A 26,242-nucleotide genomic window follows, 5' to 3' on the forward strand; every position below is an offset into this window, starting at 1 on the left:
TCCTAGCTCTTCAAGACAAGCGAGAAATAGTGATTTTGTGAAAAGTCACGATTTCTAAATGCTGGCATCAGATTTGGAAGTTTCCAGATTGTGTGGGCTGAGCTCTCCTCGTGCCCCTTCCAGCTTTGATTCTGTGATTTCCTGCCTCCTGCCTAGTTCCCCTGTGCCAAGCCTTGACCTTTCCCTGCTCGATTCCCTTTTCTCCTCCGGGCTGGAAGCTGGGGGAAGGGTGGAGTCAAGGAGGTGCTCTTCCTTTCGCTGGTGGCTCACAAATGTCTAGCCAAATTCTCGGAGGACAAAACTCCCAGGGGCCTGGTGTAAACTGGGTTCTTTTTTGAGTCGCACCATCTGCAACCTCCAAGCGGTGCTGAAGGCAGGGATGGGGCTTAGGTGGGAGGGTGACATATCTAAACGGGGCCACTCAGGATTCAGGAGCAGGTAGGAGGCGACTGGGATATGATATCCACCTAGCCCTCTTCCCCTTTCCCTGCCCACAGCAGCAGGCAGCTGAGGACCAATGCGGGAACTGGGGACAAACTGAATGCTTTGTGGTCTCTCTCCAGCCCCTTCTATGGGAGAATCGAGTCCCTCACAGGTTTCCTTCCTTGAGAGGAGGAGCAGGTCTCAACTGTTACACCAGAATCACCTAAAGCACAGGGAAGGGCGAGAGGCAGTGCAGAGAGCATGCAAACTTGCTCTGGCTCTGGGCTAACATTTGTCTGCAGCCTGGGTCCCTAGGAGCCTCAGAAATCCTGGCTGCCTGCCTCTGGAGGAGGTGTCCAGTTACCTGGAGCCACTGCTTCCCACTAGGTGTAGGAGAAGAACTCACCCCCTCCAGGCTGACCTAGTCACCCATCGCCAGCTATCTCAGCTCCCGTACTCTGGAGGAGGGGAGGGGCGTGTGCACATACGCATGTCGGGAAAGGGCAAGGAGGAGTCCACTCCCCTCCCCGACCCCCCACTGTGTAGTTTAACAATTTTTTTTTTATTTTTTAGAGAAGCCATAAGTTCACAGAAAAATCATGCAGAAAAATAAATTCCCTCTAACTCCCCTTCACACACTTAGTTTTCCCTTTTAACACTTTCATTAGTGTGGTGTATTTGTTATAATTCATAAAAGAATATTATAATTTTACCGTTAGCTGTAGCCCGTTGTTTACATTAGGGTTCACGCTTATGTACAGTCCTATGGTTTTACAAATTTTTATTCTAACATATGTAACCTAAAACTTCCCCCTTTTAACCGCATTCAAATATATAAGTCAGTTAATTACATTTACAATGTTGTGCTGATATCACCACCATCCAATACCAAAACTTTTCCATCACCCCGTGGGAGAAACTCTGTAACAGTCAAGCATTAACTCCCAAATCCCTACACCAATCTTGGTTCCTGGTACTCTTGTTTTCTAGTATCTGACTCCATTAATCTATTCTAATGACTACGTACCAGTGAGATCATACAATACTTGTCCTTTTGTTTCTGGCTTATTTCATTCAAGATGTCATCAAGGTTCATCCATATTTTCATATGTATCAGAATTTCATTCCTGTTTTATGGCTGAATTAGATACCACATTTGTTGATCCATTCATCTGTTGATAGACACCTGGCTTGCTTCCATCTTTGGATGGAATTCAGAATTCCAATCATGAATGCCACTGTGAACACTGATGTGCAAATATTGGTTCACGTTTCTTATTTCAGTTCTTTTGGGTGTATATCGAGAAGTGGGATTGGAGGGTCAAGTGGTGATTCTACACTTAACTTGTTGAAAACTTCCAAACTGTTTTCCACAGTGGTTGAATCATTTTACATTCCCACCAACAATGAACAAGCGTTTCTATTTCTCCACATCTTCACCAACATTTGTTATTTTCTGTTTTTTTTTTTAAAATAGTAGCCATTCTTGTGAGTGTGTACTGGTATCTCATTTTTTTAGAGCAGTTTCATTGAGACATAGTCATACACCATAAATCTATCCAAAGTATACGATCAATGGCTCATGGTTTAATCAGAGTTATGTATTAATCACCACAATCAATTCTAGAACATTATAGTTTTAAAAAAAGCCCTATACCCCTCATTGCCCTTTTATTGACACTTTGCATTGGTGTGGTACCACCATTTGTTACAGTTGATGAAAGAATATTAAAATGTTAACTGTACTCCATAGTTTACATTAAGTACATTTTTCTCATATACCACTATATTAACTCCTTGTAATTAGTCGTGATGTACGTTTGTTCTAGTTCATAAAAGAACATTCTTATAGTTGTACTATTAATCACAATCATTGTCCATGATAGCATTCAGTTATACAGTCCCATGTTTCATCCTCTAACCTGCCTTCCAGACACAATGACCCTAAACTTCCCATTTCACATGTATAATTCAGTGCTGTTCATTACACTCACCGTAATGTGTTGTCATCACCTCTATCCATTTCCAAATGTTTACCCTCAACCTATTTAAAAATTCTGCACAAAGCTAAGCATCCGCTCCCCATTCCCTAGCCTCATTCTATCTCCTGGTAACTTATATTCTAGATTTTAACTGTTTATTCATTATAATTAGATCATATTAGTCAGATCATACAATGTTTGTTCTTTTATATCTGGCTTGTTTCACTCGATAGAATGTCCTCAAGGTTCAGCCATGCTGTTATATGACTCAGAATGTCATTCCTTTTTGCTGCTGAATTAAACATCACATTTGTGGATCCATCCATTTGTTGATGAATACTGGAGTTGCTTCTATTTTTGGCAATTGTGAATCATGCTTTCATGAACATCAGAGTGCAAATATCTATTCAAGTCCCTACTTTCAATTTTTAGGGGTCAATATTTAGAAATGGGATTGCTGGGTCATATGGTAATTCTGTACTTCCTGAGGAACTGCCACACTTATCCATGGCAGCTTCACCATTTTTACATTTCCATCAGCAATGAGCAAGTATTCCTATGTCTCCATATCCTCTCCAACACTTATTTTCCAATTTTTAAAAGAATGGTAGCCATTCTTGTGGGTATGAAATGGTATCTCATTGTGGTTCTGATTTGCATTTCCCTACTGGCTAATAATGTTGAACATATTTTCGTGTGCTTTTTGTCCATTTGGATAGCTTCTTTGGAGAAATGTCTATTCAAGTCTTTTACCCACTTTTTAATTGGGTTTGTCGTTTAGTTCAGATATAGCAGTTCTTTGTATATTCTGGATATTAAATCTTTGTTGGATATGTGGTTTCCAAATACTTTCTCCCATTCTGTAGGTTGTAATTTTACTTTCATAATGAAGTCTGTAGTAGTTTGTTAAACTGCTGGAATGCAATATACCAGATATGGAATGGCTTTTATAAAGGGAATTTAGTAAGTTGCAAATTTACAGTTCTAAGGTAAAAAAAATGTCCAAGTTAAGGCACTAACAAGAGGCTACCTTCACACAAAGGCTGATGCCATCTGGAACACCTCTATCAGCTGGGAAGGCACATGTCTGGCTTCTGCAGGTCCCTTGTTCCTAGGCTCCATGGCTTTCAACCTCTGGTTCCTGTAGGAGTTCCTTGCTTTGCTTCTCCAGGGCTGGCTTTCATCTTTTGGCTTCCCTTGGCTCTCTCCAGGTTCTGGCTTGCTTAGCATGTCATGGGAAGGTACATGGAGACATCTACTGGGATCTCTGCCCATGTCTAGGCATCTGCTCTCTCTGTCAACACTGCAAGCATCTCCAAACATCTGTGTCTCTGTGAGCTCTGAAGCAACTGTTCTCCAAGTGAGTGCAGCTGAGTTTTCTCCAAAATGTATCACCTTTTAAAGGACTCTAGTAAACTAATCAAGACTCACTGTTGAATGGGAAGAGTCTCAACTCCATCTAATCAAAAGGCCACACCCACATGTTCATGGAGGTAATCTAATCAAAAGTTTCTATCCTGCAATGTTGCAATTAGATTAAAATAAACAGCTGTCCCCACAAGATTGGATCAGGATTAAAACGTGGCTCTCCTGGGGTACATAATAATTTCAAACTAGCCAAAGTCCTTTGCTTTAAAGTCCTTAATTTTGAAATCCCATTTTTTTTCTGTTGCTTGTGCTTTTGGTGGAAAGTCTAAGAAACCAATGCCTAACACGTGGTCCCAAAAGTGTGTCTCTGTTTTCTTCTAGGAGTTTTAAAGCTTCAGTTCTTATATTTAGGTCTTTGATTCATTTTCAGTTAATTTGTATATATAGTGTGAGGTAGGGGTCCACCTTCATTGTTTTCCATATAGATATCCAGTTTTCCCAACACCATTTGTTGAAAAGACCGTTCTTTCCCTATTAAATGGACTTGGTATCTTTATTAAAAATATCAGCCATAGGGTGCATGGGTGGTTCAGTCATAGAATGCTCCCGTTTCAAGTGGGAGACCCAGGTTCGATTCCCAGACCATGCACCCTAAAAATATATATATATATTTATCAGCCATAGATGTGAGGGTTTATTTCCAAACTCTGAATTCAATTTCATTGGTGTATTGTCTTTGTGCCAGGAGCAGGTTGTCTTGATTTCTGTAGCTTTGTAATCATTTTTGTTTGTTTGTTTTTGGTACATGGGCTGGGACTTGAACCTGGGTCTCTTGCATGGCAAGCAAGTATTCTACCACTGAACCACCCATGCTCCTGGGTAATAATTTTTTTAACATAGGGAATTGTGAATCCTGTGCCTCTTATTTCCCAAGATGGCTTTGGCTATTCAGGGCCCCTTACCCTTCCATATAAATTTGATGATTGGTTTTTCCATTTCTGCAAATAAGAATTTTGATTGGGATTGCATTGAATGTGTAAATCACTTTGGGTAGAATTGACATTTTTTGTTTGTTTATTCGTTTTTAAATATTTTTATTGAGAAATCTTCACACACATACATTCCATTCATGGTGTGCAATCAGTGGCTCACTATATCACCACACAGTTGTGTACTCATCACCATGATCATTTTTTCAAACATTTGTATCACTCCAGAAAAAGAAAGAAGAAAGAAAAAAGGAAAAATTCATACATACCATATCGCTTACCCCTCCCTCCCAAAGACCACTAGTATTTCCATCTACCCAATTTATTTTAACCTTTGCCCTCCCATTAATGATTTATTGTTTAAAGAAAATGTTTTTATTATAAACAACGAACAAACATACAAACATTCTTGACATACAAATATAGAATTGACGTTTTAACAATATTTAGTCTTCCAATTCATGAGTATGAAATGTCCTTCCATTTATTTAGGTCTTTGATTTCTTTTAACAAAGTTATATAGTTTTCCCACATAAATTCTTTACATCCTTGATTAAATTTATTCCTAGATATTTAATTCTTGTAGTTGCTATTATAAATGGAATCTTTTCTTGTTACTTTTTAGAGTCTTCATTACTAGTGTACAGAAACAGTACTGATTTTTGTGTGTTGATCTTGTACCTCACCACTTTGCTGAATTTGTTTATTAGCTCTAGTAGTTTTGTGGTGGATTTTTCAGAACTTTCTATATACAGGATCATGTCATGTACAAAAAGGAAAGTTTTACTGCTTCCTTTCCAATTTGGATACCTTTTATTTTTCTTGCCTAATTGTTCTGGCTAGAATTTCCTGTACGGTGTTGAATAATAGTGGTGGCAATGGGCATTCTTGTCTTATTCCTGATCTTAGAGGGAAAGCTTTGAGTCTTGCACCACTGAATATGATATATGCCTTTTATCATATTGACGATTTCTCCTATTCCTAGTTTAAGTGTTTTTGTCAAGATAGGGTGCCGGATTTTGTTGAATGCCTTTTTTTTTTTTTTTTTTGCATCAATTGAGATGATTATGTGCTGTTCCCCTGACCCCCTGCCCTGCTTTGTTCTATTAGTATGATGTGTTACATTAATTGGTTTGCTTGCGTTGAACCACTATTTGTTTGTTTTCAGGCAAAGAGGTGGATTTATTTGCTTGAGGTAATACAAATTAGTATGTCAAACCACTCTTGCATACCTGGGATAAATCCCACTTGATCATTGTGTGAACTCTTTTAATGTGCTATTGGATTTGGTTTGCTAGTATTTTGTTGAGGATTTATTTTTGCATATAAGAGTATTGGTATTTAGTTTTCTTTTCCTGCGGCATCTTTACCTGGCTTTGGTATTAGGGTGATGTTGGCCTCTAGAATAAGTTAGAGTGTTCCCTCATCTTTGGTTTTTGTTTGTTTGTTTGTTTTTGGAAGCGTTTGAGCAGGATTGATAATAATTCTTTTTTTGCAATGTTTGATAAAATTCCCCTGTGAAGCCATCTGGTTCTGAAGTTTACTTTGTTGAGAGGTTCTGATTACTGATTCAGTCCCTTTACTTGATATTGGTCTGTTGATATCTTCTGTTTCTTTGAGTCAGTGTAGGTAGTGTGTTCCTAGGAATTTGTCCATTTTATCTAGGTTATCTAATTTGTTGCAGTACAGTCGCTCATTGTATCCTGTTATCCTTTATTTCTGTAGAGTCAGTGGTAATGTCTCCCTTACATTTCTGATTTTAGTTATTTGCATCTTCTCTTTTAACTTTGCCAGTCTAGCTAAAGATTTGTCAATTTTATTGATCTTGTTAAAGAACCAACTTTTGGTTTTGTTGATCTCTATGTATTTTTTAATTCTTTATTTCCTTTATCTCCATTCTGATCTTATTTCTTCTTTCAGCTCATTCTGGCCTTGGCTGGCTCTTCTTTTCTAATCCTCCAGGTGAGGTTAGAGCTCTGCTTTCAGATCTTCCTCCTTTTTTTTCTTTCTTCTTTTTTAATATAAACATTTAGAACTAAAAATTACAGTCAGCACTGCCTTTGCTGCATCCCACAAGTTTTTGGTGTGTTCTGTTTTCTTCTTCATTTCCCTTAGGATATTTACTAGTTGCCTTTGTAATTTCTTCTTTGACCCATTGGTTGTTTAAGAATGTGTTAATTTCCACATTCTTGAATTTTCCAGTTCTCCCTCTGTTAATTGATTTCTAGCTTTATTCCACTGTGGTTGGAGGTGATAATTTCAATATTTTAACATTTATTGAGACTTTGTTTGTGACTTAACATATGGTCTTTCCTGGAGAATGATCCACGTACACTAGAGAAAAATGTGTAATCTGTTGCTGTTGGGTGAAGTGTTCTATATAGATCTGTTAGGTCTAGTTGGTTTATAGTATCACTCAACTCTCTCTTTCCTTATTGGTCTTCTGCCTAGATGTTACATCTCTTATTGAAAGTGGTGTAATGAGGTATCTTACTCTTATTTTTCTTCAAATTAATATTTCTCCCTTCAAATCAGTCAATATTGGCTTCAGATATTTGGGGACCCTGCCATTAGGTGCATATATATTTACAGTTGTTATGTCTTGTTGAATTGATCCCTTCATCATTATATAGATACCTTCTTTGTTCCTTGTAACAGGGTTTGACTTAAGTCTATTTTATCCAACATTAGTATAGCTATTCCAGCTCTTTTTTGATCACTATCTGCATGGTATTTTACCCATCCTTTTACTTTCAACCTACTTGTGTCTCTGAATTTAAGGTAAGTCTCTTGTAAACAGCATATAGTTGGATCATGCTTTTTTATCCATTCTTCTAATCTCTGTCTTTTGACAGAAAGAATTGAATCCATTTACATTTAAAGTAGCTACTAAAAATGCTGGACTCTTTTCTGACATTTTGCTATTTGGTCTTTGTAAACTTTTTTGCCCCTCAATTATTCTGTTAACACCTACTTCCATTTTTATTTGATTTCTTTTTGTACCATACCATTTTGAATCCCTTCACATTTTCTTCTATGTATATATTGTTAATCTCTTCATGGTTACCATGGAGCTTAAATTTAACATCCTAGATCTATAATGGTCATGTTTGATTTTATATCAACTTAGCTTCAATAGCATACACATACACTGTTCCTATACCCCTCCGTCCTCCCATCTTTTTGTTGTACTTGTTACAAATTATATTTTTATACATAGTATGTCCCAAATCATAGATTTATCATTACTTTTTATGTACTGTCATTTTAGAACAGTAAAAAGTAGAGTTACACACCTAAATACACAGTACAGTAGTACTGGCATTTATAATTACCCAGATAGTTACCTTTATTGCAGGTGTTTGTTACTTTATGCCTTTTCAATCCATTTCCTTTCCTTTCAGTCAGAAAGATTCCTTGTAGCATTGCTTGAAGGGCAAGTCTAGTGGCAATGAACTCCTTCAGCTTTTGTTTATCTGGTGATGTCTTAATCTCTTTCTGATTTTTGAAAGACAGTCTCACCAAATATCAAATTCTTGATTGGTAATTGTTTTCTACCAGTTCTTTAAATATGTTGTCCCATTGCCTTTTTGTCTCATGATTTCTGTTGAGAAATTGGCACTTAATATTATTGGAACTCCCTTGTACATAACACATTGTTTTACTTTTGAAGCTTTCAAAATTCTTTCCTTGTCCTTGGTGTCCAACAGTTTGACTACAATGTGCCTGGGCATGATTCTCTTTGAGTTTATCCTGTTTGGAGCTTGTTGTGCTTCTTGAATGTGCATATTCATGTCTTTTGGAAAACCTGGGAAGTTTTCTGCTATTATTTCTTTGAATGTTCTGCTCTTTTCTCTCTCCTCTTTTTGTGACTCCTATAATGCATATATTGGTCCACTTGATGGTATTCCAAGGTCATTTAGGCTCTGTCTACTTTTTTCATTCATTTTTCTAACTTCTCACCTGAATCATTTCATTTGTCTTGTCCTTGAGTTCACTGATTCTTTCTTCTACCAGCTCCAATCTGGTGAAACCCTCTAGGGAATTTTTCACTTCAATTATTATCGTTTTCCTCTCCAGTAGTTCTGTTGGGTCCTTTTTGGAATTTTTGTCTCTTTTTGAGATTATCATATTGCTCATCTGTTGTTTTCTGATATCAGGGTATAGTTCATTCTGAGTCCTCCTTTATCCCCTTGAGCATATTGAATATCATTTTTTTTAAAGTCTTTTTCTGGTATGTCTGAAGTCTGGTGTTCATTGATGGTTCTGGGTTTTTATCTTGTTCTGTTGGATGAGTCGTAATTTCTTGTTTGTCTTGTAATATTTTGCACATCATATACTTTAATATGTTAAAGTGTTAACTCTGGGATTCAGTCTCTGGACTTCATAGTTTGTGCAGCTAGTGATTCAACATATTTCCTTGAGGGCCAGGAGCTAACAGAAACAAACAAACCAATACGAAAATATCTTTCAGTCTTTGCAAGTTGGTTCTGCATTGGCTGATGATCTCCTTCAGATTTTAGCTCTCCTACCAAGAAGGCCAGCTTGAATCTTTTTTACTGTGAATGTGAAGTATAGGGGCCTCTCCATTACTAGGCCTGTGTCTTGTCCTAGGCTGTGTTTGCTAATGGTTATAGGAATTCCCCCATTTATAGAAATTCAAATGTCCCCTCTACTCCTTAAGAAATAGATTTTCTCCTCCTCCTGGCTCTATTGTATGACTTAAAGCACTAAATCCCTTGCCCTAGGCAGCTTTGCCTTAATTGTTTCTTATACTGCTTTGATTGTGTACAAGCTGCTTCTGCCTGCAAAGCAAGTTATGGGAGGATGAGCCAGAGTTTTCCAGTTCAGTCTTTCAGGCTGCCATCCAATATATAGGCACTGCATTATGCACATAGGGGTTATTCTGCCTTCAGAACAGGACCAGGTACCCATAATGGGAGTATAGACTGGCTTTACACCATTCCCAGGAGGGGGTTGGCGGGAGGACAGCAAATTTCTCCTGAAAGATGTGTCTCATATTTTAGTGAATTTTTACTGAGATATACTCACACATCATATAGCCTATCCAATCAGTGGCTCGCAGTATCACTGGTTAGTTGTGCATTCATCACCACCATCAATTTTAGGACATTCTCCTTTCTCCAAAAAGAAAGAAAAACCCAAGACAGCACATACCCCTTATCACACCCTCCCTGCCCCCCTCTACACAAATTGACCTAAGTATTGGTGTGGTACATTTGTTACTGCTGATGAAAGAATATCAAGACATTACTATTAACTCTATTCCATAGTAGCTGTGTCTTCTTGATTCGGCACTCATCCAGATACTGCCACCCTATAACTGTTTTCTAGAGCTCTGAGCAACACAGCTCTGCCAGTTTTTGTTGGCTGTTCAAATAGTCAATGGGAGAATGGCACCTTAGAGCACCTTACACTGCTATTTTGGTCCTTTGAGTTAAGGTCTTTGGCATTGAGTTAAGATCTAATGCCCCTTCTGGTGTGACAGGCAATCTGGGAGAAAGTGTAGTTAATGAGAGCGAGAGAAAGGAATCAGCAAAGAACTCTGGGCTTCTTTGGTGAACTGCATCAAGTGATTTTTGGTGCAAGGGTGAGAGCTGAAGAGGCAGTGTTGTGCTGGGCTGGAAGAAAGAGTCAGGGTGGGAATCGGTGGCTGGGGTGATGGGTGAAATAGTCTGAGTCTCTCTTCAGACTTGTCCCTGCTTTATCCCAGGCCTTATTTTATTGTGTCCTCTCCCAACCTGTCATTCTCTGTGCTATACTTTGGTCTAGTCTCGGATGCAGAAGTCACCATGGCAACTGAAGAGTCCATCATCCGCATCCCCCCCTATCACTACATTCACGTCCTGGACCAGAACAGCAACGTGTCCCATGTGGAGGTCGGGCCGAAGACCTACATCCGGCAGGACAATGAGAGGTTGGTGCCGGGTCAGGCACAGGGGTGGTGGCTTGGGCAGAGGAGGGTCTGTTGGTCTGGCTGGCGTGGTCCTCTACCCACTCCTCCCGTTTCTAAGCAGGAGCAGCCCTCATTTGGGTGACAGGGACGTCCTGTGGGAAAAGGCGGGCAGGTTTCTCTCCCGTTCACTGCCCCCTCTGGGAATGGGTGCAGAGTCCTCACACCCTTTCTCATCCCCCAACAGGGTACTGTTTGGCCCCATGCGCATGGTGACCGTCCCCCCGCGCCACTACTGCACAGTGGCCAACCCTGTGTGCCGGGACGCCCAGGGCTCAGTGCAGCTTGATGTCACCGGGCAAGTACGACTTCACCACGCTGACCTGGAGATCCGGCTGGCCCAGGATCCCTTTCCCCTGTACCCGGGAGAGGTGCTGGAAAAGGTACTGGCTTGGCTCCTTTGTACCCCATTCTACCATCCTGCTGCCTTGTCCCAGGGCTCCACGCTGCCCCCTGAAGGGAACAAACCAGGGCAGTGGGAGGGGCTGGGAGGGACCTTTGCTGACCCCCTCCACTCACTTTCCCAACCCCCTCCACTCACTTTCCCAACCCCCTCCACTCACTTTCCCAACCCCCTCCACTCGCTTTCCCAACCCCCTCCACTCACTTTCCCAACCCCCTCCACTCGCTTTCCCAACCCCCTCCACTCACTTTCCCAACCCCCTCCACTCGCTTTCCCAACCCCCTCCACTCACTTTCCCAACCCCCTCCACTCGCTTTCCCAACCCCCTCCACTCGCTTTCCCAACCCCCTCCACTCGCTTTCCCAACCCCCTCCACTCACTTTCCCAACCCCCTCCACTCGCTTTCCCAACCCCCTCCTCCCTCCACACATTCCCACAGCAGACCTGCCCCTCCTTTGAGAACTATTGGCCCATCTCCCCACCTAACCTAGCACGCTCCTGAGCCTGCTGGAAGCTTCCAGCCGTTTCTGGCACTACATGACTTGTGCCACTTAGTGAAGGTTAAGTGTCTCACAAACACAGTCAGTGCCAGACACTGCTGGGCCGTGACAACGCATTAATGGACAAGACGTGACTCATATTCCAGGGAAGGCACTAGAGGCCAGCACATTCAACTGGTCCCTTGTGTGTGTGGCTGCAGGCCTGGGGTTGGGGGCCTCCCACCCACCATTTCCTCAACTGTTCTGCCCCCGCCCCTGCCTTCTTACCATCTTATTCTTCTTCATTCTGGATGCTTCTATGGACCAGTGCCCCTTGGTCTTGGGTGCATGACAGCATGACCTGGGGAAAATGCAAAGGGATTTGTGTCCGCTTAGATGCAAACAATTTGGGGTGGGGGCTGAGTGCGTGTGTACACTAGCAAGCAGAGAGAATGATGAGACTTTTATTTTGAGGATCTGGGTTTTGCAAGCAGTATAAGTAAGCTCACAGTGGCAGCTTACCTCTCAAACCTCATGTGCCCAGGCCAGTGCTTCCTCGGAACCCAATGCCCCCAGAGGCTCCCTTTCTGCCCTGAGTCGACACTCCTCCTCCCCCATGTACTCTCCCCCAGCACCATTTGCTTCCTTCCCCACAGTCGCTAAGGGTGGCACCCGGCATATCCCCTGCCCCCACCCTCCTGTTGTCCCAGGAGCCTCACCAACATCCTTGCCGAGACCCCCCCTTGGCCTTTGTGACCTCAGTTGTGAGCCCCCACCCCATCTGTCCTGCTTCAGGCCCTGCCCGGGGCCACATCCGCTCTGAGCTTGCTTATCTCCCACCTGCCCCAATTCTGAGACCTAAACTCCAGCCGCCTCCTTCCTATCAGGCCTTTCCCACCTCATTTCTCCTCTGTTGTCTCATCCCCTGCAGTCTTTTGAACCTAGTCTTCTTTCCCAGATTCTCTTCGCGGGCCTTTGGGACCTTATCACCTTAACACGTATAATGGATGTTCCTTTCTGGTACCCTTGACCTCCTACAGCAAAGCCTTGGTCCTGGATCAGTACATGTCCTACCCACCCTTTCCAATCTCACACCCACGAAGGAGTTTCCAGTTAAAAAGAATCCTAGCTGTGTGGACAGGTCCCACCATGATAGCAGTGTTAACAATAACTGAGTAAGTGGCTCCTTCCAACCCCAAGACATGTCCATTGGTTCTCTTCCTTTATTGTTGCTTCCGATTGAAACGGAGCTCAAAGGATATTAAGGAATGATGAGAAAAAAAGCAAGGAAGAAAGAAAGAAAGACACAGATGGGCTCAGGGGGTCTGAAGCTTGAGTTTACTTCAGAAAGACTTCAGACAACTTTATTCTTAACCAGATCCTGGTTATATACCACAGGATGTCAATAGGCATGCATGCATTTCCTGAGGGAGCAAAGTTCTTATCTTTCAGTGTTCTTCATACTTAACATAGCCATTTGGGGTAAACATTCTCTTCCTCCCAGACTGCTCTATATAACAATCTCCACAGTTTACCGCCGCCATCCTGAGGCCAGCTGCTTCCAACAAGTTCTGTAGGTCTGGCTTTAAACCCTTGGCTCCTACACTTTATAACCCACTTTCTCTTACATTTTTACTCTGCACACTTCCAAATACTTTTCAGTCGCCATCTCTTCCTGGTTCCCAACCTCTCGGACAACTCGATCACCTGCTTTTTTAAAAATGGAGGCCACCTGGCAGGATCTGGGTCTGTGTCCCATTCAGGCAGGTCCAGCACCCACCCATCCACTCTCTCTTGAGCCCTTTCCCCCACCCATTGCTCTCTCTCCTTTATGACTTTAACTTCACACTACTCGGTCTTTCTCCTGGCCAGTAAACAGCTCTGCCTCTCCCATCCTTTACTGGCCTGAAAAGCTTCCTTGCCCAAGCTTTCCATTTTAAATAATGCAGTTATAAAGCAATGAGGTCCCCTCTGACTTCCATCATCGGTACTCAGAGGGTTCGACTGCCCTCTATTCAGGGTATATACTTCCAGATGTGGCCTTGCAGTAACATAAGTATCTATAGAAAAAATAAAATTGATTATAATCTCTTTGTATGAAGGCTGTTGTGCTGTACCTGTTCATTTGCCAGTGTCTTTTTTGGGGGTGCAGTGGCGAGCAACTTTTTTTTTTTTCTTAACAATTTCAGATTTACAGAGCAATTGCAAAAAGCATGCAAACCCCATACAGAGAACCTCAACATATCACACACCCCCTAGAAACCCAGATCCAGCATATTTAAACATTTTGTCACATTTGCCATATCACTGTGTTCATCTGTCCATCCATCCATTTTCTAAACATTTGAGAACAGATTGCATAGATCAGGTTCCTTGAATGCTTAAAAATTCCATGTACATTTCCTAGGAACAAGGATATTCACTGGTGTAACCACCTTAAGTGCAGTTATTAAGTTCAAGAAATTTTATGTTGATAGAAAGCTGACAGCCCATACCCCAGTTCTCATGTGTCTCAATGTCCTTTTGCATATGCCAATGTATTTTGAATGAGCCTTTGTATATTGTGTTTATAGGGAATTCTATAAATATCTTGTATATATATATATGGAATTATATAAACATTAGTTCAGCGGTCCCCCTATTGCGTGTCACTTAGGAAGTTTCCAATTTAAAAGAGAAAACAGTGCTGAGATGCTTACCCTCAGCTGCCTGTCCTTGCATCCACAGGGACTTTTCTTAAGGATTAACTAATTGCAGGGTCCCAGAGCACACATATTAACTTTGAGTGGATTTTTATAGGTGACCCTGCAAATCTTTTAACCACTTATGCTTTCTCATTGCTTTCTTCCTCATTCTTTTTTTTAAATTTTTTTATTAATTAAAAAAAAATTACAAGAAACACAAACATTCCCAACACATACACTCAGCAATTCACAGTGTCATCACATAGTTGCATATTCATCATCATGATCATTTCCCAGAACATTTGCATCAATTCAGAAAAAGAAATAAAAAGACAACAGAAAAATAAAACAAAAACAGAAAAAAAAAATTTTTACATACCATACCCCTTACCCCTCCCTTTCATTGATCACTAGCATTTCAAACTAAGTTTATTTTTAACATTTGTTCATTTGTTCCCCCTATTATTTATTTTTATTCCATATGTTCCACTCCTCTGTTAACAAGGTAGATAAAGGGAGCATCAGACACAAGGTTTTCACAATCACACAGTCACATTGTGAAAGCTATATCATTGTTCAATCATCATCAAGAAACATGGCTACTGGAACACAGCTCTACATTTTCAGGCAATTCCCTCCAGCCTCTCCATTACATCTTGGTTAACAAGGTGATATCTACTTAATGCGTAAGAGTAACCTCCAGGATAACCTCTCAACTCTGTTTGGAATCTCTCAGTCATTGACACTTTGCCTCACTTCACTCTTCCCCCTTTTGGTCCAGAAGGTTTTCTCAATCCCTTGATGCTGGGTCTCAGCTCATTCTGGGGTTTCTGTCCCACATTGCCAGGAAGATGCACACTCCTGGGAGTCATGTCCCACGTAGACGGGAGGGTGGTGCATTTACCTGCTGTGTTGGCTGGAGAGAGAGACCACATCTGAGTAACAAAAGAGGTTCTCTTGCAGTGGTGGCTTTAAAAAGCCAGGCAGTGGTAATGCCTGCAGAAAGAGGGCAGCAAGGAAGGCTGGGGGGCCCCGCAGCCGGCTCCCCTGCTTCTCCTGGAAGAGGTTACAGACATTTGTTGGTTTGTACATACGCGTTTTTTTGCACTTTTTTCTGTATTTTATATCCCGTAATGAAAATTTGTTATGAAAATGTAAAATAGTGAAATAAAGGTAATTTCCAAAACGCAAAAAAAAAAAAAAAAAAAAAGAGGTTCTCTTGGGGGTGACTCTTAGGCCTAATTTTAAGTAGGCTTGACCTATCCCCTGTGGGGTTAAGTTTCATATGAATAAACCCCAAGACTGGGGGCTCAGCCTATAGCTTTGGTTGCCCACACTGCTTGTAAGAGTATCAAGAATTCAACTTGGGGAAGTTGAGTTTTCTCCCATTCTCACCATTCTTTGGTGAGACTTTGCAAATACTTTTCCACTCACTGATCAAATCACTCTGGGATTCATCAGGGCATGGACAAACCAACAAATTCTCATGTCCTATACAAAGTTCCATGTACTTAAGGTGTTCAACCAACTATCTACATAAGTTATATTAGGAGATGCACTAGTCAAAGTATAGATTTGTACCAAATAAACATTTTTTGCTTAAGTCTCACACATAAGTTGAAATTTTAAAATATTAATTACCATCTACTTTCAGCACACTGCAGTAATGACATTCTTTTGTTCTTCCTCATGCAAAAACATTTTTTAAATTTGTACATTTAGTCACTATCATTATACGCTCTAGGCATTCCTAGATTATACCATCTCAGTCTTTATCGTCTATCTTTCTTTGTGATTTCATTTGTGCCCCCAGCCCTCCTCCCTTTATCATTCTCACATGCAGCTTCATTCAGTGTTTTAACATAATTGTATTACAGTTAGGTAATATTGTGCTGTCCGTTTCTGAGTTTTTATATTCAGTCCTGTTGCACAGTCTGTATCCCTTGGCTCCAATTACCCAATATCTTACCCTACTTCTATCTCCTGGTGGTCTCTGTTACCAATGAAATATTCCAAGTTTATTCACTAATGTCAGTTCATATCAGTGAGACCATACAGTATTTGTCCTTTTGTTTTTGGCTAATCACACTCAGCATAATGTCCTTAAGGTCCATTCATGTTGTTACATGCTTCATAACTTTATTCTGTCTTACAGCTGCATAATATTCCATCTTATGTAAATGCCACAGTTTGTTTAGCCAACCGTCTGTTGATGGACATTTTGGATGCTTCTCTTGGTAATTGTAAATAATGCTGCTATAAACATTGGTGTGTAAATGTCCATTTGTATCCTTGCCCTCATGTCCTTTGAGTAGAGACAGCATATATATGGGTCCTGTTTTTTAATCCATTCTGCCAGACTATGTCTTTTGATTGGAGAGTTTAATCCATTAATATTCAGTGTTATTACTGCATGGGTAGTACTTTCTTCTACTATTTTGCCTTCTAGATTTTATATGTCATATCTAATTTTTCTTCTTTTTACCTTTACTCATAGTCTTCCTTTCTACACTCTTCTCCACACCTCTCGCTTCTGTCTTCGTATCTGTCTCTAGTGTTCCCTTTAGGATTTCTTGCAGAGCTGGTCTCTTGGTCACAAATTCTCTTGTGATTTTTTGTCTGAAAATGTTTTAATTTCTCCCTCATTTTTAAAGGACAATTTTGCTGGATATAGAACTCTTGGTTGGCAGTTTCTCTCTTTTAATAATTTAAATATATCATTCCACTGTCTTCTCGCCTCCATGGTTTCTGCTGAGAAATCTATGCATAGTCTTATTGGGCTCCCTTTGTATGTGATGGATTGCTTTTCTCTTGCTGCTTTCAAGATCTTCTCTTTCTCTTTGACCTCTGACATTCTAACTAGTAAGTGTCTTGGAGAATGTCTATTTGGGTCTAATCTCTTTGGGGTGGGCTGCACTTCTTGGATCTGTAATTTTAGGTCTTTCATAAGAGTTGGGAAATTTTCAGTGATAATTTCCTCCATTAGTTTTTCTCCTCCTTTTCCCTTCTTTTCTCCTTCTGGGACACCCACAACACGTATATTCATGCGCTTCATATTGTCTTTCAATTCCCTGAGTCCCTGCTCGTATTTTTCCATTTTTTCCCTATATTTTCTTTTTCTTGCCGGATTTCAGATGTTCCATCCTCCAGTTCACTAATCCTATGTTCTGTCTCTCGAAATCTACCATTGTAGGTTTCCATTGCTTTTTTCATCTCTTCTGCCTTGCCTTTCATTCCCATAAGTTCTGTGATTTGTTTTTTAAGACTTTCAATTTCTTCTTTTTATTCATTCCTTGCCTTCTTCATATCCTCCCTCAATTCATTGATTTGGTTTTTGATGAGGTTTTCCATGTCTGTTCGTATATTCTGAATGAATTGTTTCAGCTCCTGTATGTCATTTGAATTGTTGGTTTGTTCCTTTGACTGGGCCATATCTTCAATTTTCCTAGTGTGATTTGTTATTTTTTGCTGGCGTCTAGGCATTTAATTACCTTGATTAGTTTATTCTGGAGATTGCTTTCACTTCTTTTAACAAGGGTTTTCTTGCTGGATGAATTTGTTGTCTATCTGTTCTTTGACATTCAGTTCAGCTTTATCTGGACCTCTAGCTTGAGTTTTGTTTAACAGAGGAGAATTTTTCAGTTCTTGTTTTCTTGTTTCTGGCCCTGATTGTATGGTGCCTTTCCGCCCCCTACCCTTAGGAGTGTCTACTTAGATATTATAGACCCCAGCCAGATTTTCCCAGACCAAACTGGCCTCCTATCAAGAGGAAAGAGTCACCTGCGTCGGTTTTCCCTGAGGGTGAGACCCAGAAGGTTGAAAGACTTTCCTGTGAAGTCTCTGGACTCTGTTTTTCTTATCCTGCCCAGTATGTGATGCTTGTCTGCCTGCAGGTCCCACCAGCGTAAGATGATGTGGTACCTTTAACTTTGAAGGACTCTCTGGTTCTGGGGAGGCTCACAGCCGGTCCAGCTGGTCCAGACTGGGGTACGCTGTCTGTCTGGTCACTGATGTGGCCCCAGGAGCTGTTCTGTACTGTGTCTGGTTATTTAGTAGTTGTTCTGGAGGACAAACAAAAATGCGCACATTGTTAAGCTGTCATCTTGACCCGGACCTCCTCATTCTTTAACAACAATTTACACTTGATGTTCTCTCTCCTGCCCCCTCCTAAGCCCCCACCCTCACCTCTGCAGAAAACACTTGGGCAAAGCCCCACCACAGTCATAACTGCAGGACCAGTGGCTTCTTGGCACGTCCATGGTGGATCTGCCGTCTTATTTAACAGCTTGCTGCATTTTACTCTGTGGGTGCCTTTCCCCATCCGCTTAGGTGTGTCCCCCACCTCCCCCAGCCCCTCTGCTCTGAGTTCTGTCCTGACCTTCCATCTGTCCGTACACGTTCCTGTGGCCTTAACACCATCAATCCTGAACTCACCTGACCCTGTGACTCGGCTGTGAGCCGCAGGTCTGTGAATCCACCAAGTGCCTCTCCTGGGTGCCCCACAGCCACCTGACACTGGGCGTGACAACCTAACATGTCCAAGGAGCACAAGGTATGTGACCTACTCTCACCTGTTTAGAAAATAGAAGGACAGGTAGGCAGAGCGATAGAGCAGATGGGGCCAAATGCTCAACATTGGGGAATCAGGGTTTCTAGTGGGGGTTATGTTAGCATTCTATGGATTATTTTCCCAGTGTGCATCTAGTTCTTTATTTTTATTGTGATACCATATATACAACATTTCCCATCTTAGCCACTTTCAAGTATGTGACTCAGTGGTGTTAATCATATATATATATATATATATTTTTTTTTTTTGCATGGGCAGGCACTGGGAATCGAACCCGGGTCTCCAGCATGGCAGGCAAGAACTCTGCCTGCTGAGCCACCCTGGCTTGCCCAGTGGTAATCATATTTACAGTGCTGTGCTACCGTCACCACCATCCTTTACCAAAACTTTTCCATAACCTCAAACAAACTCTGTACCCCTTAAGCATTAACTCCTCACTCTCTGCCCCTTGAAAACCTGCATTCTAATTTCTGACTCCGTGAATTTACATTGTCTAAGGATTTCACGTGAGGTCACACAATGTCTAGCCTATTGTGTCTGACTTATTTCACTCCGTATGATGCTGTATGTAGTATATATCAGAATTTCATTCCTTTTTATCACTGAGTAATATCTATATACTGTTGTATTTGCGTGACGTCCTGTAAGTTTTTGCAACTGCCTATAAGTTTGAAGTCATTTCAAAATAAAAAGTTAAAAAAAAATAGTTGAAGTATTTTATCCCTTTGAGGAGCATATAGGCATGGGTATGTGATAGGTCATGTACTTATCTGGTAATAGATGAATTGGTGATTTCTACTTAATTAAAAATAAAAAATATGTAAACATATATACAAACATCTCTCACTTCCCTTTACGCTTAAATCTGTTCTTTTCCCATTTTCTCAATCTATCTTGGTGATACTTCTGTGTACCCCAGTTGGGAAGGTATTTTCATCATCCAGGCAAGAGATGGTGGGCATGGGATAATGGCCAGGAACGATAAAAGTAGACCTAGGGTATCTACAGGGGAAAATAAGGAAGTGAAGACAGAATAGATGCAGGAGATAAAAAAAATAGGCTGGACTCGATGTTTTTCCTAAAATGCTCACCTTCTTTTTCTTCCATACTTTTGTATCAAAAGCCAGCTCTTCCTTAGAGCCACAGGTGAAATGCTACCCTTTGAGGACCTCCCCTAACTTCCCCTTTCACCTGGCTTCTGCAGCACCCCTCTGTCTTGGCACTGCCTGCAGGTTACTTGGAGAGGATGATGGACTTTGCCTATGTCTTATCACCTTGCTTGGAATCTAACTGCTGTGGAGATGGGGTGACTCCTGCCCCCACATGGCCGACAGAGCGCTATGTTGCTAGGCTGTCCCGCCAAGTTTTGCCTGAGCAGTGAGCCTCCAGTTCTGCCTCTCTCCAGTCCTAATTTGTGGTCAGGGGGTAGAGTTACTCTACATCCAAAGTAAGGAGCAGCAGGGGAAAGGGTGGCAAGCTGGCTTCACTGCAGCCGGGGCTCAAGTCTTGCTTCTGTTCCTGATTAGCTGTGTGAACTTGATTGTGTCCCCCAACCCCTGAGCCCCTCTCTCCTTGCTTTCCCACGTCCCTCTGAACAATGTCAGAGATCAAATAGCATCATGTTTGCAAAAGTACTTCTACAAATTTAACTTGTCAAAAAGTAGCCAGACTTTTAACAGGAGGTGTGATGACCGGAGCCTAGTGGCTACCTTGTGACCATGAGGCAACCTTCAGAATAAAGCCACAGGCTTAATACTTCCCTGTTATAAGTTATGCGTGCTCATGCCTCCTAGAGAGCCCCAGGGCACACTAGTCCATTAAACCCTCCATTATTCAGCTTCTTAGATATTTCTCCCACATCTCTCACCAAGCCCTGTGCCCAGTTTCCCTCCTACTACATTACTAGCTCTAAACAATTTCTAAGATGTCATCATCTTGCTCTGTGGACTCCATTTCTTAGCAATTCAGACCTGGGAGCTTTGGTGCTGCCCTTACTTCATACATTCCCCCTGGGGTCTTATTTGGGGACCTGCAATGATGGGTGCTGTGGACTCTGATCCCAAGATATCCTGATTGACTCTTGGGGTCCCAGCATGGGGCATTTGCTGACCCCTTTCCTTGCCCTCCTAGGATATCACACCGCTGCAGGTGGTTCTGCCCAACACTGCCCTCCACCTTAAGGCATTACTGGGTTTTGAGAAGGAGAATGGAGACAAAGTGATAGCAGGAGATGAGTGGCTATTTGAAGGACCAGGTATGTCATCTTTCCTTTGGGCCTGAGTTGGAGTCAGGGGCTTCCTGCCTTCCTGTCCTGAGTCTGTTCAGCTCGGACATCCCTCTCGCCTCATTTTCCCTCTCCAGGCACGTACATCCCCCAGAAGGAGGTGGAGGTTGTGGAAATTATTCAGGCCACGGTCATCAGGCAGAACCAGGCCCTGCGGCTCAGGGCCCGCAAGGAATGCCGGGACCGGGACGGCAAGGACCGGGTGACAGGTGGGGGACACAGAGGGGCACCAAGGACAGGTGGGCTGCAGGGAGTAGGGGGAGAGTGCACCCCCACCATATCTCTTGAAGGCTGTTGGGGGCTGCCGTTGCTTCTCTCTGCCCCCAACCCACTTCTTGCTGGTTCTAACCCAGCTCTGATTCTGCCGTTGTGTTCCTGGTGACGTAGGGATGTTTATCTCGGCTTCACCTGAAGCTAGGGTAGTGGCCAGGTCATTCAAATACAACAAACAGGGGCAGAGCTTACTGTGTATTAGGTGTGATTCTAAATGTGTCAGCGATGTTAAGTTACGTTGTCCTCAAACAATCTGGAGGTGCTGCCATTCCCATTTTCCATATGACAACACTGAGGCATGGGAATTGTGACGTGCCCTGGCCATGTGACCAGGAAGCTGGCACTTGTCCCCAGCCACTCTGCTAAGCTGATAAACCAAATAGGACACCTTTGGCTCCAATGGAGGCACTGCTGATGCCCATTTTCGGGCTGGGATGGAAAGGAAAGATTTGGGTTTTGGTGCTCAGAGGAAGCATGGCAGGGGGTTGGCATAGCGCTATGCGGGCATCTTGGAAGGGTTTTTGAATGATCTGGGGAGGGGCTGGTTTTCCTGTGGCCTCAAAGGAACAAATATGAGGACTCCCACCAGGCCCTTGAGCCAGGGGACAATGGCAGCTGGGCTGCGGGAAGGGACTGCTGGGGGACAGGCTGGTTGACCTTTGACCCTCACCTCTCTACCCTCGGCCCAGGAGAAGAATGGCTGGTCCGCTCTGTGGGCGCCTACCTCCCGGCCGTGTTTGAGGAAGTTCTGGATTTGGTGGACGCAGTGGTCCTCACGGAAAAGGTTTGGGCTGTGGGGACTGGATGGGGTGGGTTGAGGGCCCCGGGGGTCGGGAGCTCTCAGGGTGGCAGGCAGTGGTGACAGGTAACGGGAGAGGAGAAGAGAAGCAACACCTCAGAGTCACTAAAGAAAATAATTCAAAGGTCAGCTTGCTTGGGGTAGCCCAAAGGGTTCGGGAGTCCTCCTGGGTTGGTAAGAAAGAAAACTATGTCTCTGACCTGGGAGCATGTAGGAGCCTCTGGGGCTGGAGCTGCTGAAGTGGGAGGTGAATTTACCCCCCTCCCCGGCTCCCACCCCCACCTCACTCTAGACAGCCCTGCACCTCCGGGCTCGCCAGAACTTCCGGGATGTCATGGGGAAGAGCCGGCGCACCGGTGAGGAATGGCTGGTGACCGTGCAGGACACGGAGGCCCACGTGCCCGACGTCCACGAGGAGGTGCTGGGTGTCGTGCCCATCACCGTCCTGGGCCCCCACCACTACTGCGTCATCCTCGACCCCGTCGGGACAGACGGGAAGAACCAGCTGGGGCAAAAGCTCGTCATCAAGGTAACCTCCGCTCCGCCCCGCCGCGGCCCAAGGCCCTGGATGTCCCGGAGAGGCGCCTTCGCCCTCTGCCTGCGTCCCTTCTCTCCTCCCAGCGGCCTGTGCGCCCGGGAGGCCGTTCTAGAAACACCACGCGGGTGGCACTTAGTTCTGTCTGCTTGATGCGCGGTTCCGTTTAACTTTGGGGCAGCTTCCCATTTCCACTTTAGCTGTCAGGTTAGGTGCTTCCTCTTCCAGGAAGCCTCCCTGGCCTTAACACCCCACATGCGAAGACCCTGAAGCGCTTTCCTGTAGTCGCACACCTGACTCTGCTCTGTCCTTGGATTTGAAGAGACCTGACTCTAGAAAAAATGACCGAAAAACCCTCAATTTACCAGCCCTCCACCTCTTCCCTCTGAACTGAGTGTGGGATGGCCAGGGAGCCCAAGGCTGGGCAGGAGACGTTTTAGGCTTTGTGGGGCTCCTGGCTCCTTCGTGACGCCTCCTCTCTGTGGCATGAAAGTAGCAGGGACAACACGAGGAAGGAGAAATGTGGCGGGCCCCCGTGACACTTTCAAAGATGGAAACAGGAGGCAGAGCAAGTAGAAATGACCCAAATGTCCTTCAGCTGATGACTGGGTGAGGGAAGTGTGCCCTGTGCATCTGAGTAGTGTTACCCGGCCACGGGACGGAACGAAGGGCCGAATGCTGCGGCCGGACGACCCTTGAAAACGTGCTGCCTGAGAGAAGCCGGACACACAGGCCACCTAGTGTGTGACCCCACTTATGTGTTATGTCTGGAATTTGCAAACCCCTAGAGATAGCAAGTAGATTAGTGGTTGCCGGGGGCTGGGGGAGGGCAGAGTATAGGGAGCAGCGCTAGAGGGTGCAGGGGTTCTTTAGAGGTGATGGAATGAGTGATGATGCTGCACAACCTGCAAATAAATACAGTAATTTATTTAAATAAATGCAAATAAATACACTAATTTATTTAAACTGTGGGCTGTATAGTTTAAAAGAGTGAGTCTTAATGGTTGGTTATACCCTGAAAGATACACACACACACACACACACACACACAGTGGCCAGATTTGGCCCAAAGGCTGGAGTTTGCCAATCCCTAGGCTACCCTTTCCCAAGAAAAGTGACCGTGGGACAAATGAGGAGGGGCTGACAGGTTGATTCTTGGCTGCTGAGTTTGCAGGGATCTGGATCTGGGCAGGGGGTCCAGGCAAGCCCTGTTGGCACCTGCCTAGAGCTTCTCGGGGTTTGTAACCCCACCTGCTACCCCGTGGGTGTGCAGATGGGGGTGGGAGAGGAGTGGGGGGTGACTGGAGGAGAGGCTCCTCTGGGGCTGGGGGAGGTGCCACCAGAGGTGTGTGCAGCGCTGGGTGGCAGCTGTGTTTAAACCAGCCCTGTCTCCCCGCCAGGGAGAGAAGTCTTTCTTCTTGCAGCCTGGGGAGAGGCTGGAACAAGGCATCCAGGACGTGTACGTGCTGTCGGAGCAGCAAGGCCTGCTGCTGAGGGCCCTGCAGCCCCTGAAGGAGAAGGACGTCATGCTCCAGGCCGGGGACCGCTGGCTCATCCGCGGGCCCCTGGAGTACGTGCCGCCGGCCATGGTGGAGGTGGTGGAAGAGCGCCAGGCCATCCCTCTGGACGAGAACGAGGGCATCTACGTGAGGGACATCAAGACCGGGAAGGTAAGGCCTGGGGAGGGGCCGCCACACCGGCTTCCTCTGGGGCAGCAGGTGACGCTGATGGGGAGGGGTCCGTGGGAGAGGTGACAGTGCCATCTGGGCAAGCTGGCAGGTATGGGGGCGTTCCTTAGAGTAGCCACACTCCTTTTGTCTTAAAGGTCAAAGTCAAATCTTTGAACTCCAACTGAAAGGATGAGCTTGGTTTTGGGTGAGAAACTCTGTCCCCACTGCAGATCCAGGCTTGGCCTAAAGGCTGATTGGGTCATCACCTAGGAATAAGAAGCTCCGTCCTCTTCCCCATGTCAATCTCCCGGTGGGGTCCTTCCTTCTTGCCACCTCACCTAAGACCCAACTTTGGGGTGGCTCAGGACCTTGTCTCTCCCACCTCGTTCTCTAAGAGTCTAACCTTAAAAATATGGTTCAGAATCCTAGGGGGCATTAGGGTAGGCAATCCCAAACTGCCCCTGGAAGGAAAATTCCAGAAGAAATAATACTAAGCACTTAACTGTGTGTCAGGCGCTGTGCTCAGCCCTCAACACGGGGTCATTCATTCCTAAAGCAAGCGAGGCAGCCGCTGCTGGGCAGGAGCTGGCGGGTGGCAAACCCGGGGCTGGAACCCCAGCTCGTTCCAGGAACCGTGTTTAACGGCAGTGGCTGTGCCACCTCCCTGGACCGGCCCTCTGCGTTGTGTGGGGGGACTGGGGGCCTTTCTCCCCCCTGGCACTCCGTGGCGAAGACCTGACCTGGTCCTTCTCTCTCGAGGTGCGCGCTGTGATCGGAAGCACCTACATGCTGACCCAGGATGAGGTCCTGTGGGAGAAGGAGCTGCCCCCTGGGGTGGAGGAGCTGCTCAAAAAGGGACAGGACCCTCTCGCTGACCGGGGCGAGAAGGATCTGGCCAATACCCTTCAGCCCTCTGTCCCCCGGAACAAGACGCGCGTGGTCAGCTACCGTGTCCCGCACAATGCGGCGGTGCAGGTGTATGACTACAGGGAGAAGAGGGCTCGGTGAGGCTGCGGGGCTGGGTGCTGGGGGGGCGGTGAGGGGATGGGAGGCGGCAGGGGAGAGGCCCTCCCCGGGGGTCTGACTCTGGCTCCCTCTGCAGCGTGGTGTTTGGGCCCGAGCTGGTGTCGCTGGGTCCTGAGGAGCAGTTCACAGTACTGTCCCTCTCAGCCGGGAGGCCCAAACGTCCCCACGCCCGCCGCACGCTCTGCCTGCTTCTTGGGCCCGACTTCTTCACGGATGTCATCACCGTCGAGACGGCAGACCATGCCAGGCTGCAGCTCCAGGTCGCCTACAACTGGTGAGGGCTGGGGAGATGGCGGGTGGCCAGGGGGTGTCCTTTGTGTGATAGAGCCGTCCCCAAAGGGCAGGGCTCACAGTGAAGGTGGGACACCTGACCCAATACCATGGTCAAGAGGGACACCTGGAAGTGGGTGTCTGGGCGCCTTCCTTGGTTTCCCAGTCTGGACCAAGGAGACAACAATACCTCCCTCCTTCACGGGGCTATGGGATGGGAGGCAGCGAGAGTAGAGAACAGGGCCTGGTACATAGTTAGCACCCAAACATCAGCCCTTGTGACTGGGGAGGATCAGTCACACCCAGATATAATTCTTGACAGTTATTTCTGACCATGACAAAGGCAGGCAGGGTGCTGGCATCCTCAGGGGCCCCATCGCCTAATGGTTCAGGACACAGACCCCATAGCCAGATTGCCTGGGTTCCCATTTCCACTTGCCATGTACTCTGTGACCTCGGGCCAGTCACTTAACCTCTCTGGGCCTCTGGTTCCTTGTCTTCAATGGGGATAAC

General features: G+C 44.7%; 1 protein-coding gene and 1 long non-coding RNA gene across 3 annotated transcripts in view; one reads left to right on the top strand and one right to left on the bottom strand.

The window, feature by feature from the left end:
* The window catches only part of MVP (major vault protein), a 36,601-nt gene that overhangs the window by 5,834 nt on the left and 4,525 nt on the right, over nt 1–26,242 (top strand). For both annotated transcript variants that reach the window (XM_077141267.1, XM_077141266.1), the window contains exons 2-10: nt 10,556–10,700; nt 10,924–11,119; nt 21,003–21,126; nt 21,234–21,365; nt 22,119–22,213; nt 22,521–22,757; nt 24,164–24,433; nt 25,193–25,437; nt 25,536–25,733. In XM_077141267.1, the coding sequence (XP_076997382.1) occupies nt 10,576–10,700; nt 10,924–11,119; nt 21,003–21,126; nt 21,234–21,365; nt 22,119–22,213; nt 22,521–22,757; nt 24,164–24,433; nt 25,193–25,437; nt 25,536–25,733 (1,622 nt within the window). In that variant the 5' untranslated portion in view covers nt 10,556–10,575. The remainder of the gene's footprint in view (nt 1–10,555; nt 10,701–10,923; nt 11,120–21,002; nt 21,127–21,233; nt 21,366–22,118; nt 22,214–22,520; nt 22,758–24,163; nt 24,434–25,192; nt 25,438–25,535; nt 25,734–26,242) is intronic.
* On the bottom strand, nt 10,470–12,329 carry LOC143667272 (uncharacterized). The gene is made up of 3 exons (XR_013167972.1): nt 12,141–12,329; nt 11,907–11,979; nt 10,470–10,831 (listed from the first exon to the last, which is right to left on the bottom strand). It is a non-coding gene; the product is annotated as an uncharacterized LOC143667272 (long non-coding RNA).

The sequence above is a fragment of the Tamandua tetradactyla genome, chromosome 23 (assembly GCF_023851605.1).
Source record: "Tamandua tetradactyla isolate mTamTet1 chromosome 23, mTamTet1.pri, whole genome shotgun sequence".
NCBI classification, from domain to species: Eukaryota; Metazoa; Chordata; class Mammalia; order Pilosa; family Myrmecophagidae; genus Tamandua; species Tamandua tetradactyla.